At 43.8% G+C, this 17,325-nt stretch overlaps 1 protein-coding gene across 2 annotated transcripts in view; it reads right to left on the bottom strand.

Moving 5' to 3' along the window:
* The window catches only part of NT5DC2 (5'-nucleotidase domain containing 2), a 52,746-nt gene that overhangs the window by 33,777 nt on the left and 1,644 nt on the right, over positions 1-17,325 (bottom strand). For both annotated transcript variants that reach the window (XR_016438571.1, XM_090022769.1), the window contains exons 2-5: positions 10,193-10,377; positions 5,322-5,396; positions 4,152-4,207; positions 768-861 (exon numbers count right to left, since the gene is read on the bottom strand). Coding sequence is in view for 1 of the 2 variants with exons in the window: in XM_090022769.1 (XP_089878895.1) it covers positions 768-861; positions 4,152-4,207; positions 5,322-5,396; positions 10,193-10,377 (410 nt within the window). In the remaining variant the exon portion in view is untranslated. The remainder of the gene's footprint in view (positions 1-767; positions 862-4,151; positions 4,208-5,321; positions 5,397-10,192; positions 10,378-17,325) is intronic.

Below are 17,325 nucleotides of genomic sequence, written 5' to 3' on the forward strand. Positions count from 1 at the left end.
TGATACCTAGACTAGGTATGTATCACATGGTTCCTAGGCCACCATTTTAATTTGTGATGAATGAGATTATTCAGGTAGGGGACTCAATTCCATTTCCATATATAAGGAAAGATCCGAAGGTGCAGGAAGCCCAGTGTAGTTGAAGCCATTTACAGATTTTGCATGATGCTTCCACTCGTTTGTTAGTAATTAAAATTCAAACTTCCAACTATATGACAGGATAGATTTTAAAATCTATTTACTGCAAAACAAGTTTGAAAGGAGGTCTCTACTCTCAGAAGAAGTACAACTCATGCCCACATTTTGCCTTACGGCTGAGCTGTTCAGTAAGGATGCCTATCCTGAAAGGACATGCTTTTTAGACGGCATTTCTGTACATTAGAAACTAGACAAAAGTTCACATGTTACAGAGAACATTTTGTGGATGGCCTGATGACTTTGTCACATGTGATGGACTGGATTTGACTACCGGGTCTAAAGATGAAGCACCTTTTATTTATTAGATTCTCGCAACTTCACTTCTCAGTTATTCAGTCCTGAACCAATATGCCAATCATTTAGAATCATTTCAGACAGTTCGTAGCTTCTTCACCCTTTGGTTAAGCTCCACAGAATGACTATTTCAAATATTTTAAAGTCTCTCCCTTTTCAAATTTGGAGAAACTAAAAGAATTTAATCCTTATGCATTTAATTTTCTAGCTGATAGGGAAAAAAGAAATTCCACATCTCAATGTTAAGGAATGCACTGAAGCAGTTATTTCAATACCTTGCCATAGAAGTCACTCATCTGGTACAGAGGGATGTGCTGTGTACCCCCATACAACTCAATAACCTCTTCATCAGGCACAGGTCTTAACCCCCTACAAGATAAAATTAAAGTCAGTGGATCGCAGTTAAATGCCAGCAGTTGTTGGGATGCAAAAAGAAGGGCAGAGAAAAAAAAGCAAACTCCTTCTCTTTTTTTTTTTTTTTAAAGTTCTAAAGTAGAGACATTGCCACAATGTTAGTTTTAAATTCCAAATGCAATTTTGCACATATCAGGAGTTCTGAAATAGCAACAATAAAAATATTCCATCAGACACTTAAATAGTTAAGAAGCTCAACTCTCTGTTTCATTGAGAAAAGTGTCATTTGCTCTTAACTTGCAGGGGGAAAAAAACTCTATCACTACAACTTTTTGTTCCAAGCTTGGAAATATACCACTGAAGGTAGCTGGCCTTGATCACGTCACAACAAAACTGACTAAATGCAAGGAACAAGACTTCCCAAGAATCCTTATAATACCTGTAAAGAGTTTGTTTAGTATTCAATGTTTTTGAGTTGTTTATTTTTCATACTCAAGAAAGTAGTGTCTTAAAGAAAACATAAATCAAAGATAATCTTATTTTATTACACAAGTCTACTTTTTGCCATGTTTTAGTGTAACTTTAAGAAATGTAATAGGTTTTATTAGTTTGCAGATGCATGCACTGGATTATGTTCCAAACTGTTACTCAATAAGCAGTGATCTTACCCCTCTTTTTAAAAATCAACAAGTGAGAATGTTTCCCATGGGAAGAGTTTTTGAAGGTACTGAATGTTTGTTTAAAAAAGATTATAAACAGATTTAAACAAGTTCTTCATAATAAACCCACTCAAGAAGCTTCTGTGAAGTATGAGGCAATTCCAGAAAACCGATAACAAGCCAGTATACAAGGAAATAAATTCTACCTCTAGGGATTTTAATTTAACTGGAGCTTAGCCACAAAAAACACAAAATTCAAAGAAAAACATTTGGCTTAAGTCCTCAGGGAGAATATGATACCATTCTGAGGACTTTGACACAGGATTAAAGAAGATACAGTTTAAAATCTGCATAATCTTACATGCTTTGTCCAAAAAAATATTAATTGGAAAATCATCCAGGATGATTTAAGGTTTTTAAAGAGGAGAACATTCCTCTCTCCCATAATATCACTTAGAGCCAATGTCCTTAAAAAACTAAAGCTTGTGGGAATAATCAGCAAGGGTGGCCTTAATTTGGGAGGGGCACTATATAGATAACTACAATAAGTTTCAAAGCCTCATTGATATCAGTGGAAATAAATCCTACATAAGGACAATGTTAGGACCTAATGAATGAAGCATTCCTGAATTAATTCCTTAATTTAGAGCAGTGGTTCTCAACCATTTTAGATTCAAGGGACCACTCAGACAATGCCAGCTTTTAAACTTTTACTTTTTTTTACTATGGAAAAATAAAGCAATTCTTCTGCTGCAAAGAACTGAGAGAACCACAACAGGCAAGAACATTTTTGACACTATAGATTACTATTTGAAATCTCTGGGTTTATCTTATGAATTATGCACATGTTTGCTCACCTAATAGTATTAATAACACTCGATACCCTCAAAAGCATCTCACAGCACCCCATTTGAGAATCACCAACTTCATTCTATCAAATTTTTGCTTGACAAAACTGAAGCCAATTATACAGGCAATATTTTTATACCACTGCTGAATTAAAGAGGCACTACAGGTTATAGGATGAAAATCAAAACCTGATTGAAGTCTCTTGCCAAAAATAACACATGCTACTGGAAAGTAAATAAGGATCTTGTATGCAAGAGAGGGACCTTGGAGGGACAAAGGTGAGAGGGGTAAAAAAGATACGCCAGTTCATTTTGTGCATCTGTCCCCCACGTTGCAATGACAAAAATTTCACTTCTATCTGAATCTAATGCCAACATCTCATTGCAGAAGTCCCTTTCAATTTAGAAAGTTGTGTTTTAGGTACAGTTTTTGACCTTCCAATTGAAAGAACGCACCACAATCAGAAGCACCAATGCCATAAAGGCAGCAACAGGTAGAATATCACTTTATCCAGCTTGTGCTACCATATTATCACACAGAAAATATTATAGATAGCATCAGCTTTTTTTCCAGTCTAATGATGTTATATGTTGTAATGTGTGCACTTAAAATTGTGTTTCTGCTCATGCCAACAGTAGTCATGAAAATTAATAAAAACTATTATGGTGACCCACTTTTAGGTATTTAGGAAAGGGAGGGAGAGGAGAAAAGGGGCTCACATGTTCCTGTGTCAGCCATTACTAACCTTCACTACTCCGTCTCAGTGTAAATGGCTTGTTCACTTAATGTTGGCAAATATTTGATGTCACTTATTCTGGGGGAGGTTCAAAAACCCAGAACAGATTTTAGAGGTAAGGTGGGGATATTAGTCACGAGTTGCTTGGCTCTTATTTGGAAAAATATTTAACTATTCCAGCCAGCTAAAGAAAGGCAAAACATTACTTTGCTCTATATTCTTGGAATGGCCCCACAGAACATGCAAAGCAAAGGCTCTCATGTTACTTTGCATTTATTCCCTGGCTTCTAAAAGATAAATCTAATCCTGCAAGTGCTCACCATACCCAAATCTCAGTAAAAATCAATGGGACAATGGGACTTTGGCTGGCACTTAAGACCTGTTTAGGACTTGCCACAGAATAGGAAGAGCTTTTAAATCAAGAACGTCATTCCCAACTTGAATGCCAAGTCCAACAGCTGCCAAGACACAGCATGCAGAAGCAATTAAAGTGACTATGGTGGTTACTAATGTTCTATTCAAGCACTTGTAGCCAGCTCTCAGCCTGTTCTTCTTGCAGAAAGGCAATCCTGATTTGTTGGCTTATTAGATCATTTTTCCTTTACCCTCTTAGAAAATCATCCCATTCCAATGAAGTTCAAAGCTACCTCTTCATTTTCACTTGCAAAAGACTTTCCTCATAGCTTTCCAACATGAGCAGAATTTTGTCAGGGTGGCTCTTGCACATATGAACTTCTCCATAAAGAAAGTCTCTCCCTGGTATAATGATTTAGTTGCATAAATTGCCTACACAGATTTCTCTACAACTTAGCCTGAGTGGGATAAGTAATCCTATGCATCATTACTGGCAAGACAAAAGTTTGAGCCTTTACTCCCACACTTGGCTCAAAAATCCTTGAGCAAAGCAGCCACATGTAAATGCATGTCAGACAAAGCAAGTAGGAACAGGAAAAGCTAGAGAAGGCTGCTTTTCACTCTAAGTTACATGTTGAGATTTTTGTGATCCAACTTTGAATGTGAAGTGTTGAGCATTTAGTATAATGTGTTCTCATCTGACAGACCTATATGCAGTGCCCAACTGGACATAGTGGAAAGCATCAATCTTCATCAGAAGGCTCTGTGAAAAGAAATACAAAATGCCTATTTACCTATGTTTATTCAAGAAGAACCTAAATAAGTTTGAAGTTCTGATTACTTTAATTGCAGTTAAATTAAATCTCAGTTGTGAATACATTTAAAACTGTGTTTAAAACCACCCTGCAACAAGTTTCGAAGCAGCATTCCCTCTAAGTTGTATGGCATGCGCAGCTGCGCAGACACACCTGGCAGCGCAACATGAGTGTGCCTGTGCAGCTGCACATGCCACACAGCTTAGAGGGAACACTGGAAGCATCACAAAGAAATGTACCACAGACCAGGTTCTACTGCATCTCTCTGAAAAAGGCTACAGATAGAAAAAGAAATGTAGAACTTAACAGAACATTGTCTTAATGTTATCTCTATCTATATCTCTCTCACATTTAGAAAGGACTTCCTCTGAAATACGTACTTATCTGTCCAGATCTTTATGCAATCACATTTGATTTAAACAAAATGAAACATGCTACCCCCATCCCCGCAACAAAAGAAAGCTGGGCAAGTCTCTTGTTGAGAGTTCTCTTCTTCACAGGTTGTTTCTTCTCTCATCTCAGTACTCTGTAGCCATATCTGGAATTTCTTAGCCAAGGACAGAACAGACTCATGCTTTACAACTGCAAACCACAGATAAAAGGTGTAGTATCAGAGCTATTTACCTAATAACCACTATGAAAGCAGGTTATTCCCTAATATTCCTAAATGCTATCTCTCCAGTGAATATGCACAGTAACTACACAAACTTCAGATTTGTAGAAGTATTAAAAAAGTTATACAAAATGAAAAGATCTGCTTTGGGTTTATTCTGTATACCACTATCTACCTAACTTACTCTCAGATCGGCAAATATTCTCACAATGTTTAAGGTGACACCCACGGGTCCTAAGAACAAGTGGTACCTCATTATGCTGTAAGAGAACATAGTCCTTGCCCCAGAGAGGTTACAAGGGAGGAATAAGCAGGTAAAGAAAATAATCCACAGTATATATTCTATTGAAAATCATTTCAATCATGTCATTACAAGAAAGAGATATTCAAAGAACTCCTTCTTGTAGCATCAGTACACTGGAAGTATGAAGCAGATGTGCATGACTTACCTTTTTTACATCATAGTGAAGTCCCCGTATGGCAAATCCTGGAATGTAGTCATATTTCCCAAGCCCTTCTGGATACTTTAAAAAAACCCAAACACACAATAAGAACATTGTTAGTTTAATGCAACAAAGAAGTTTTTAGAAGAATGAATAATTTGGCAGACTGATCTGGCTTTCTATCCATAAAAACCTACTATCCCACATCCAACAGTGGCCCAAATACTCAGGACACTAAAAGACCATAATGTAAATTTTACAGATCCGAGGCGCTTGAGTAAGCAATTGAATTCCTGATCCTTACAGCACTTAGCTGGTATCCTGAAGATATGGTTGCAATATGTTGGCAGGGATGGTAAAACTATTTATTAAGTCAGTCAGTCACACATGGAAAGCTTTTCCTGAGGTTTGAGAAGATAAATTTCATCCAGCCATTGATTTCTGAGGGATATCAGCTTTCAGTTTGTTTTTCCCCCCTTTCCCATTTTTAAATAAATAACATTTCTAATCTTTATGGGTATTTATACACGTGTAGCAGGAGTGGAGAGCGGAGGGGAGGGGACAGAACTCTTTAAATTAGAGTGGCTACAAGGGATACTCTTATTAAAGCATCTGGAGTGTCATGTGTGGAAGAATGCCATCTCAGTTTCTTCCCAGACTCTATTACTTTTTGCCGTGCCATTGTCTTCCCACCCGTCTGTCAATTCTGTTGCCTGGGGTTACTGCAGATGTGAGTGGCTTCAGGGAAGAGGGTGGGAACTCCACCTCTATTGTGTTGGCACTGACCTCATGGCATGGGGACAGGGGCTTGAGCCCATGACACTCTCTTAGGTAACCAGTGATGCTTGTTAAATTGACTAGTTGGCATCAAACAACACCTGGCCTTGATTGAGTCTCACAGGTGATGTCAAAAGGGCTATAAAAAGCTAAGAGTCTCCAGGAGGAGGGCAGCAGCCAAGTTAAGTTACATATAGCAGCTGGAACATCTGCAACTCTCTTTGGTACCTTTTTCCAAGTCTTAGTAAAACTATGATTAGACAACACTGAGGCGTCTTTTATTTGAATATGCAGCTATTGGAAGACTGATGCTTGCAGTGTTACAGTTTCATAGATTTCATAGACATTAGGGCTGGAAGGGACCTCGGGAGATCATTGAGTCCAGCCCCCTGCCCAAAGGGCAGGAAGTCAGCTGGGGTCATAGGATCCCAGCAAGATAAGCATCCAATTTACTCTTGAAGGTGTTCAATGTAGGTGCTTGAACCACCTCCACCGGCAGACTGTTCCAGACCCCGGGGGCTCGGACAGTAAAGAAATTCTTCCTTATGTCCAGCCTGAAACGGTCTTGCAGGAGTTTGTGACCGTTCGACCTCGTCATCCCTTGGGGCGCTCTGGTGAACACACGTTCCCCCAGATCCTGGTGGTCACCCCTGATAAACTTATAGGTGGCCATCAGATCACAACCTGAGGCTGCACTTTTCCAGGCTAAAGAGTGCCATGGCTCTCAGCCTGTCATCGTAAGATCTGTTTTCCTGACCTCTGATCATGCGCGTGGCTCTCCTCTGGACTCTCTCAAGCTTCTCCACATCCTTTTTGAATTGTGGAGCCCAAAACTGGACACAGTACTCCAGCTGCAGCCTCACCAAGGCTGAGTACAAGGGGAGAATGACGTCCCGGGATTTGCTCGAGAAGCATCTACGGATGCACGCCAGCATTTTGGTCGCTTTACTAGCCGCAGCATCGCATTGCAGGCTCATGTTCATCTTGTGGTCAATGATGACCCCCAAGTCTTTTTCTTCTGTAGTGCTATCCAACGTAGCACTGCCGAGCCTATAAGGATGCCGCAGGTTTTTCCTCCCAAGGTGGAGAACCTTGCATTTATCGGTGTTAAACACCATCAGGTTCTCGTCCGCCTATTTGCTGAGCTTGTCCAGGTCAGCTTGGATCACCTGCCTGTCCTCTGGCGTGGATGCTTTGCCCCAAAGTTTGGTGTCATCAGCGAACTTGGCCAGTCCACTCCTGACTCCAATGTCCACATCGTTAATGAAGATGTTGAACAGGATGGGTCCCAGGACAGAGCCTTGAGGGACCCCACTGGTCACAGGGCACCACAATGAGCGACTGCCATCGATTACAACCCTCTCAGTCCGATCACGGAGCCAGTTTCCCAGCCAGCGGATCGTGGTGGAGCCAAGACCGCAACCGGCCAGTTTGGCCAAGAGGTGATCATGGGATACCAGATCAAAGGCTTTTTTGAAGTCAAGATGTATGACATCAATCTCTTCTCCCTTGTCCAGGTGATAGGTCACCTGGTCATAGAAGGAAATGAGATTGGTCAAACAAGACCTACCCGCAACAAACCCGTGCTGGCTATCCCTTAGAATGTTAGCCTGGGCCAGTCCCTCAAGGATGGCCTCCTTAATAAACTTTTCTAAGATCTTCCCCAGGATAGAAGTCAGGCTAATGGGCCTGTAGTTAGCCGGATCCACTCTCCTCCCTTTCTTGAAGATCGGCACCACATTGGCCTTCTTCCAGTCTTCGGGCACTACACCAGAGCGCCAGGACTTTTCAAAGATCCGTGCCAGGGGCTGGGCTATGACGCTCGCCAGCTCCTTGAGTACCCTGGGGTGCAGGTTGTCAGGGCCGGCTGACTTGAAGGTATCCAGTTTCTCAAGGTATTCCTTTATGAGGCCAGCATTTATGGAAGGTAGGGGATCCCCATCACCCGGATCTCCCTGTCCCATAGCAGGCATGGGCGCCCCATGGGACTGATGAAAGACTGACACAAAGTACCTATTTAATAGGTTGGCTTTTTCCTGGGTGTCAGTTGTCAGTTGCCCCATCTGGTTTAGCAGCGGTCCGTTATCGCCCTTGCTTTTCCTCCGGCTCCCCACATATCTGAAAAAGGACTTTTTGTTGTCCTTGATGCTTGAAGCTAGTTGGAGTTCAGTTGCAGCCTTGGCTTTCCTGGTTTGCTCCCTGCAGGACCGGACCAGTGCAGAATAATTCTCCTTGGAGGTGAATCCCATCCTCCATCCTTTGTAGGCTTTCCTTTTCAGCCGCAGGAGGTCCGCTAGGTCCCTAGAGAGCCAGGAGGGCCGCTGTGCCTTCTTGCTGCCTTTCCTCTGTGTTGGAATAGATTTAGCTTGTGCATTGAGGATTGCTTCCTTGAGAAGCAACCACTCTTCTTGAACTCCCATCTCCCTGGGGTCATGGTCCCTGAGGGCCTGACTGACTAGCCTCTTGAGCTTGTCAAAGTCGGCTTTTCTGAAGTCAAGGACTTCTGTGTTGCTGACTGACTTGCCAGCTTTACGGCGGATGGTGAAGGTGATCAGCTCGTGGTCGCTGTCACCCAGCTTCCCACCGATCACTAGGTCGCCGATTAGGTCGTCCCCCGTAGCCAGTACCAGGTCGAGCAGCGCTTTGCCTCTCGTTGACCCACAGACTTCTTGAGTCAGGTAGAGGTCATCCACGCATGAGAGAAAGCTTTGCGACCGCTCGGATTTTGCTGAGTGATCTTCCCACGAGATGTCCGGGTAATTGAAGTCACCCATGACAACCAAGGTCCTGGAGCAAGAGGCCTCAGTCAGTTCCCAGGCAAACTCCTGGTCAAGCTCAGGACTTTGAGCAAGGGGTCTGTAGTAGACTCCCACCGTTGTGTCCCCTGTGCCGTTTTTCCCACGAATTTTTACCCAGAGGTTCTCTAGCTGTCCATGCCGGTCACCAACATCAGCTTGCAGGGACATGTAGCTTTCCTTCACATAGAGAGCTACACCCCCGCCCCTTTTGGCAACACGATCCCTCCTGTACAGGGTATAGCCCTCTATACCCGTGGTCCAGTCGTGGGTGGACTCCCACTAGGTCTCTGTTATCCCAATGACGTCATAATTCTTTGCACTGAGCAGGAGGACAAGCTCCTCCTGCTTGTTACCCAGGCTCCTGGCATTAGTGTACAGGCAGGCAAGTGTGCCCTTAGGGGCTCCTGCCTTGCCCACAGATTGTGCCAGGGCTGAGGCAGGGGTGGGCTCCCTTAAGTGCCTTGGTCTGCTAGCTTTGCAAGGGTCGCTCAGCAGGCCAGCAGTGGCAGTAGTCCCCCCATCCCCCAGCGGGCTTAGTTTAAAGCCTGGTGGAGCAGGCCAGCCAGCCTGGCTGAGAAGAGCCTCCTCCCCAGGGGAGAGAGGTGGAGGCCATCTCTTTCCAGCAGCTCACTGCCTCTCTCCCCAAAGAGCGGGCTGTGGTCATGGAAGCCAAAGCCTTCCCAATGACACCAGCTCCGCAGTCTTTGGTTCACTGCGTGGATCCTCCTCTCCCTCCTCAGCCCATAGCCCGAGACTGGAAGGATCGACGAAAACACCACCTAAGCTCCCAGACCCCTAAGCCCCGCTCCCAACTCCCTGTAGCACCTCATGACCTGGCTGGGGGTGCGCTGAGCCGTGTCATTGGTGCCCACGTGAATAAGGAGCATGGGGTAGTGGTCTGTGGGCCGGAGGAGCTGCGGGATCCTCTCTGCAATGTCTCGGATGCGGGCCCCCGGGAAGCAGCAGACTTCCCGGGCTAAGGGGTCGGGGCGGCAGATTGCCCCCTCAGTGCCCCGCAGGATGGAGTCTCCCACAACAAACACCTTTCGCTTTGACTTGGGGAGAGCGGGGGCAGTAGCTGTGGTTGAGCCTGGGTTGCCTGCGGGAGCTGGCAACTGAGCAGGCTCTGCTGGGGCTGCAAGAGTACAGAGTAACCACAAAATGATAAAGATTTGTGAAAAGTGGTAATTATGTAAGTTCACAAGAAAACTTTATACAACATGCTTTACAAAAGTAATTTTAAGGACTAAAAATAAAATTGATAAATTAAAACACACATTCATCCCATTAGCAAAAGGTTACCTTGTACTGTTCAATTAAGATGTCTCTGGCAGTGTTGAAAATCATTGAGTGTAATAAATTAGAATACTGTGCTAATGTATAATCATAATCAAAGCCATAGATCTCAACATCTCCCAGGCTGATTTCATTATTTGCATAGATAGCTGCAGGGTTAAGGAGATTGCAGACCCCTGGTGGAAGGAGATCTGGAAAAAAAAGAGAGACTGTAAAAATACGGTCAAATTCACTTTCAGCTCTTTGTTTTTGGATCCAATAGCAGTTGGGGCTCCTACTACAAAAGAGGAAAGGGATTTAGTCCAATAAGCTTAGACAGTGAAATTGACTATTAAAATACTTTACTCTTCAATAAAAACATCATGAAAACTTCTAGCCATGTCTTCATGCCTAGTGAACATGGCAAGTGGGACTGATGTCGAGTATCAACCAGATGTAAGGTACTGACCTATATAGAAGTCATGCAGTTTGGGGGTTTTAGAACGGTCAGAGTTCCAGGATTACAACAGCTGGCAGCTGGAGGATTTGCTGGACAGGTAATGTAAAAGGAAAATCTTCACATATAACTTGAGGAAATATATGCTGTTTTTTTTATTTAAAAAAAAAAAAAAAATATGGGCAACATAAGCTTCAAATATAACAAGCCTGAAACCTTTAAAACAGACTTCAAAGTTTGTTATTTGGAAACTTATTCCCAAAAGATCTATGAAGAACAGAACAATTATCCAAATTTAGTTTGGTTGTTTATTTGTTGTACCCACACTGGTGTTATGCACACATACCAAACTTATTTTTCATAGAACAAGTAAAAACCGAAATAAACAAGCTAAGTTCCTAAAGTATAAGGCTGATAAAGACGGATTCTCTGCTTTGTTCTAATAAATCAACTACAGAGCCATCTCTCATACACCTTACACATACACAGTGGGTGTGTAGGTGTCCAAAAAAATGGATATCCAGGTATAATTTCTAGCTCAGCTAAAAGTAGTATTAAAAAAAATAAAGGAAAGGAAAGAGGGAGGGGAAAGGGGTTTAGACTGGGGCTGCCCAACTTCTAAGTCCCCAGGGGTCATGCATACAAGGGGCCACACCAGTCAAGCCACTAGGCCATGCAAAAATCTCCCCCCTGCAAGCTCTGTGGTCTAAGCCCCCTCCCCATCAAGAAATGCCCTGGTTTAAAACCATTTTGCTCAGGATGACAAAATGACTGTCTTGTTGAAGTCTGGTGTAGCAGACTATGACAGATGCCAGGCCTACCCATCTCCACAACAAATCAGTGGGCACATCTACACATGCACTTTAAGGCACAGTAGCCTATTCTGTGTATTAAACTGGTATGTAAAACACCATGCTAATACACTAATGTGTAGTAGTCCAATAAGCTTAGTAGGCTTCCGTGCATTGTGTCACTAAAAAAAACCATGCACTTGTGCTATGGCATATTTGCGTGTTAATTTAGTACCTCATATTGGAGGGTGCCTGTACATAAGCAAAGAGGCTACTCCAACATTTGAATTACAGTGCCTCAGAGCAGACTCAAATTAATCGAGTCTGCTGAAGCGTGGTAGTTTCAGTGCTTCAGCAGCCTCCCTCATTCCCACACTTCATGGGGGAATCATGTCAGGACACTTAACAGTACTAGTGTTGCATTGCATTGCATGCCACAGTACCATTGAAAGGCTCTCGAGGCACATCAGGGATGCCATGGCATTCTGATTGAAAAGCAATGCTTTAGAGCATTATTTGAAGTTGCATTTCATTGCAGTGTTTTCAGCCATTCAGCATAGTTGTACCAGCTACATTTCAAATGCTATGAAATTTCTTCCTCCTAAATATGTCTTCATTCTCTACTTTATGTTAAAATTTAAAATGATTCTTTATTCCAGTTAACAGCCCTGGAAAAAGTTATTCTTTTCCTCTGCACAGTTCTCAGCCCTAATTATGCCCTTGGCTGCTTTCTAAAAAACCCAACCAAGCAAACCCCCCCCACACACACAGCTACACACTAAGCTACAATGGTTAGGGACATGGGCATTATGCAAGGAACAGGTCCCTCTTGTGCAGCCATGCAGGATCAACTTCATGTCATGGTCCTTCTATAGTTGCCTTGTTCAGAAGAGTATAGCAATGCCCTATTATTACCCAGACAGAAAGTAGTTATATATAAACATGGCTCTGGGAATATTCATAAATGCTACCAGACTATGAAATAAGCTATTTATCCAGGAGTTTTTTTTCCCCCTCCATGGAACATACAAAGCCTTTAATTTTACACTTAGTCAAGGTACCTCATGCAATTTTTTAAAAAGTTTCATCCTTAAGGCTAGTGAACATGCAGCTCACTCTGGTGGATTTCCAATTTAGTAGTTATTTTAGAGCTTTTCCAACCAGTTTGAGCTGCTGCCAAAACACTAATAGAAATAAGAAATAAGTAAAACTTAAAAGAAACCCCAATTCAAACCAAAACTCCAAAGCTTCTTTCTGCCTCTTTCATCAGGTCTGAGATAACTTCCTTACTGGGCCTGATACCATGCACTACACTTTGGGGCTTTCCCAAACCTTGTATCCTGGAATGAACCGTGTCTATACAGGAGGAGGGAGAAAATATTATTTGCAGGGGGATGAGTAAAACTTAAAAAAATACTTCCACACACACACCACCCAGCGGGTAGTTGTGTGAAAAAGGGGAGTAGAGAGGTAGATCAAGGCCCCCGTAGTGAAGGAGAGAGTGGGGCAGAGGCAGGGACAGACTCTGGGAAGAATGGAGCCCAAGCAGCTTATCCTGGGGCACACACCCATGGGGCAGACATGGGGCACAATGCCACGTGCCTCCCATCACCAGGCAGGCAGGGGACAAGTCAGCCAGCTCGCAGGAGGCACATGGCATCGTACAGCTCCTGAGGCACCAGCAGCTGGGTGCACAACCCAGCCTACAGTGGCAACCCACCTCCATGAAGCCCCGTACACAAATCCAGGTGGCACCCTGCCCCCCCATGCCTGCCCCAGAGGTACACACAGCAGTGGGAGCCCCACCATGCCCCTTAATGAGCCTCTCTGGCTCCAACCCTCCCACAGCCTGCCCCAGTGCCCATTCACCCCAGCCCCTGCCTTGCTCCCTCCCACACTGTGGGACCCTCTATCTGCCCCCCACACCCCTTCCCTCCCCCATTCCCCTTCCACACTTACCTGCTGGGCACTGCAGGAACCTCTATCTGCCCCACCACCACCACTGCAGCCACCCAGAGCCCACACCAGGGCTGCCCTGCAGTGTTGTACACTGCCACTGCTGTCCTGCTTTTGGGGGGCCTAAGTCCCATTAGGCCCTGCCTTCTGCCACCTATGCATGTCTATTAGTAGGATAAGTCCTGACCTTTTGCGATTCACCCATCCTGTATCATACCAAATCACTGTTACTTTTTTTTTAAATGTTCTCGGCATCCCTTCTATTTAGGGGTGCACCAATAAAGATTTCCTTGGCTGATACCAATAGATGATTATTAACCAGTCATATCAGTCAATACCAATCCAAAAGTTGATTTACCAGAATGCAGCCAGGCAGTGTGGGGAGCAGCTCCCTGCAGGTAAGTCTAGAGGAATGGGGGCAGATCGAGACTCACATCAGTGAAGGAGGGAGTGGGGCAGGGGCAGAGGCACAGGGCGCTGTCTAGCCAGGGCGGTAAATGGGACCCGGGCCTGGGGCAGGGAGTGGAACAGAGCCATGGGCGGCTCATTCAGGGGATCAGTGTCCCAGTGCTTAAAACTGGTGGTGGAGGTGCCTGAAATATAGCTCATCAAATGAGCTTTAGTTCAAGCACCGCCACCACCATTTTTAAGTGCAGAGATGCTTTTAACCGGAGCCAAGCCGAGCCAAGCAGGGTGAGGGCGGATGTGGGCTACCTACTGCAGGCTTGGGGCTCTCTGCCCTGCTGCCTTTGCCTCGGGGGTCCTGCCCCACAACTTACCACCCCCACTGCTGCCGGGTCAGCAAGGGGCACATGGCTAACGCGGGGCTTCCAGGGGAAGGTAGCAGAGCAGAGAGCCCCACAGCTGCTTCCAATCTGACTGCATTAGGTGCATGGCACAGTTTCACCTGGCCAAGGCAGTGTGACAGTGGCTGCACCAGAGCACCTTTTTGGTCTGCCCCCTCCCAGGCAGGCTGTGGAAACTACAAGAGGACAACAGAGCAGCCAAAAACACTCTGCTCTTTTCTCCTACAACGTTGTGCACAGACTGTTGGGGGCACTCCAGTGAAAAGCATTCACAGGTCATATCCTAAACATGGCAGGAAGCAGTTGACAAAGAAGTGCCATACAGCGATGAGGTTCATTGAAACACACACACACACACACACACACACACACACTCCCCTCCCTTCACTTGAAAATGGTAAGTTAAGTTGAAAAGATATACATTTTTATTAATATAATTGCTCATTACCATTACAGTTTTGAACCCGATTAGCTACAACTGAATCAGTCTAACATCACTGCACTGGTTGAAAAGCTCAGCAAACCACTTGAGAGGAGACTAAATCCTTCACTCTGTATTGCAATCATTGTATCAACAACAAATATAGACTTAATCCCAGGGAAGGTACTCTTTGTTTTGCTCTGTGCCACAGAATGCTCTACTATATCCATCTAAGCAGGACCTACTGCCTTGAAACACAGCCAAGAAAATAGAGAACTAATAAAGTGATAGAAGAACAACGGTGAAATACTGAAAAAGCAAAAACATTTAGGAGGTTAGTTTGAAACACTATGCTGAATTCATAGTGCAATCACTGCATGAACCAGTTGGTTAACAAAAGTAAAATTTAAAAGATACACCTTCTCTTTAACAGACATACCTTGAAAAGTACCAATAAGAAAAAAGAAAGTGAAGAAAGACCCAGTTTCAGACAGGTTTTGAACCATATAGAATATTTTGGGTGTACCCAAGCATGACCCTGACTAACTACAATAGAAAATACTGTCAGATTTGACTAGTCTCAAACAAGCGCAGATCAGACATTCATTTTATATTAAAGTTTGAATTAAGTGTTATACAAAGCTAACTTTGACATATTGGTGCAACTCAAAGTTAAGAATACCAAAAAGAAACACGGGTTTTTATACCTTTTCAGACACACCAGATCTTGAAATTTTTGCAAGTTAACCAATCTTTGTAAGGAGCTTTTTATGCAGACCATTACCAAAATCTTCAATCAGGTATTCAGCAAGAGCCTGTTCTGCATGCACATCACCTACCTTGTGTTGTGTACTTGTGATTATCATTACAAGTAATTCTAATAAATGCATCATATGGAGTGTTGTCATTGTGCAAATAAATCATAGCTTGTTAGCTCAAGTAGCATGCTTTTACTCAAGAGGTAGCATTAGCTCCTCCCAGTTTACATGCACTTGAGAATGTTTCCTCCATTGCATACCAGAATAAAAGAAAAGAAAAATGAACTACAAGAAATTAACAAGTATTAATCTCAAATCTGATAAAATGGAATCACTTTGCAGATTTCACTTTAATATTAAAATAAGTCCACCCCTTTGATGAATCAGGTTAAGCAATAAGTACTGTGTATAAAGCCTGGCGATCAAAACATACCAATAACTCTTTAGCTTCAAGCATATGTTTTTTGCAGTTGACTTGTACACAGAACCTTACACTTTGTATCATTTCGCTCATCAGGAAAAAAAAGTAATTATAGTAAAACAGGCAAGATTTTTCTCTTAACAGATTACACTCACTCAAGAGAAGCATCTGCCTTTACTTCCCCCTCCCTTTAACTACAGGGCAACAAAACCACTTCAACAATAAAAGGGAAGAGTCAGAGTGTTTCTAGGCTTTTGAGGGTGCTTAGTCAGGAAATTTCAAGAATTACAGCATCAGCAGGGAACAGTTTTTCCATTTGATTGTGCTGTGGAAAATGCTTTGTTACTTTAAGAGTTTAATATGGCTAAAAAGTGGCAGTCTTCCGTTTACATAATAAATAAATACAGCACAAGTTCTCTTTTGTTGAGGCAGTAACTCTTACAATCTCCATGGGAAGAGTCTGGATTACCTGCTAGCAGTGTTCCCTCTAAACTGTGCGGAGTGCACCGCCATGCAGAAGCACTCATGCTGCGCTGCCAGGAACACCCGCACAGCTTAGAGGAAACACTGCCTGCCAGGATAAAGAAGTTTGGTATTCATTTTTTTTGATGTTGCATCTTGGGCTAAGTCAGCCAAGTCAGTTCTAAATTCTATTGACTAAGCAAAACTCAGTTATTCAAGCCTGTGTGGTGCTACCACCAGCAAGCATCCTACCTCCCAGACTCTTCAGCCTGGGGCTTCAGATACTCCCAAGCCTATGGTAAGCATACATGCAAGCCCCAAGCCCAAAGGTCTTGGAGTTCAGATGCCCTCTAATCTTGCTTGTCCTCCTAGCCAGAGAAGCAAGCTAGAGGGAAAGTCCGAGAGCAATCCCCCAACACCATAAAGTATGTCACCGAGCTCTTTGTATTGGAAGTACTGTAGATTCTTGCAGGGGTTGGGCTGCGTGCATTGCAAAGGACCCTTATTCAAGGCCACAAAGAAGTGCACCTCCCCTGCCAGGTCAGTAAAACCATCTGGGCCAGGGGTCCTCAAACAGTGGGTTGCGACAGACCCAGGGAATCGCAAGCAACTTAAAAGGGGGTCACAAACTTCTCTTCCCTCCCTAGCGCGCAAATGCTCTGCCCGCTTCCCTTCCCCAACGGCCACGCACGTGTTCTTGGACTCACCCACATTGGAAGTGTCTCTTTTGTTTTGTAAACTAGGCATGTACGGATTAGTGAACGTGCTTCATCCATCTCCTACCTAATCCTAATGAAGTCAATAGCTTTAATCATGGGGGAGGGCTCACATCAATTTTTACAAGGTCACAGTATCACAGAGTTTGAGAACCCCTGATCAGGGCCAAAACCATCATCATGGTAGCTCCCCATGGTCCTCTCTGCAGCAACAAGGTTCAGAGCCACACTTCATCACCAGGAAACAAGCTAGCAGAAGCATAAGGATCCAACCAGGACCAACATTTGTCCTGGTGTTGAGGCTTTACAAGTCAGTTGCTGGTGTAGCCACTTTCTGCCCCTTCCACCACCCACCCAGCAGCAACAAAGCTT

The sequence above is a fragment of the Crocodylus siamensis genome, chromosome 11 (assembly GCF_052110815.1).
Source record: "Crocodylus siamensis isolate JL-2025a chromosome 11, ASM5211081v1, whole genome shotgun sequence".
Lineage (NCBI taxonomy): Eukaryota > Metazoa > Chordata > Crocodylia > Crocodylidae > Crocodylus > Crocodylus siamensis.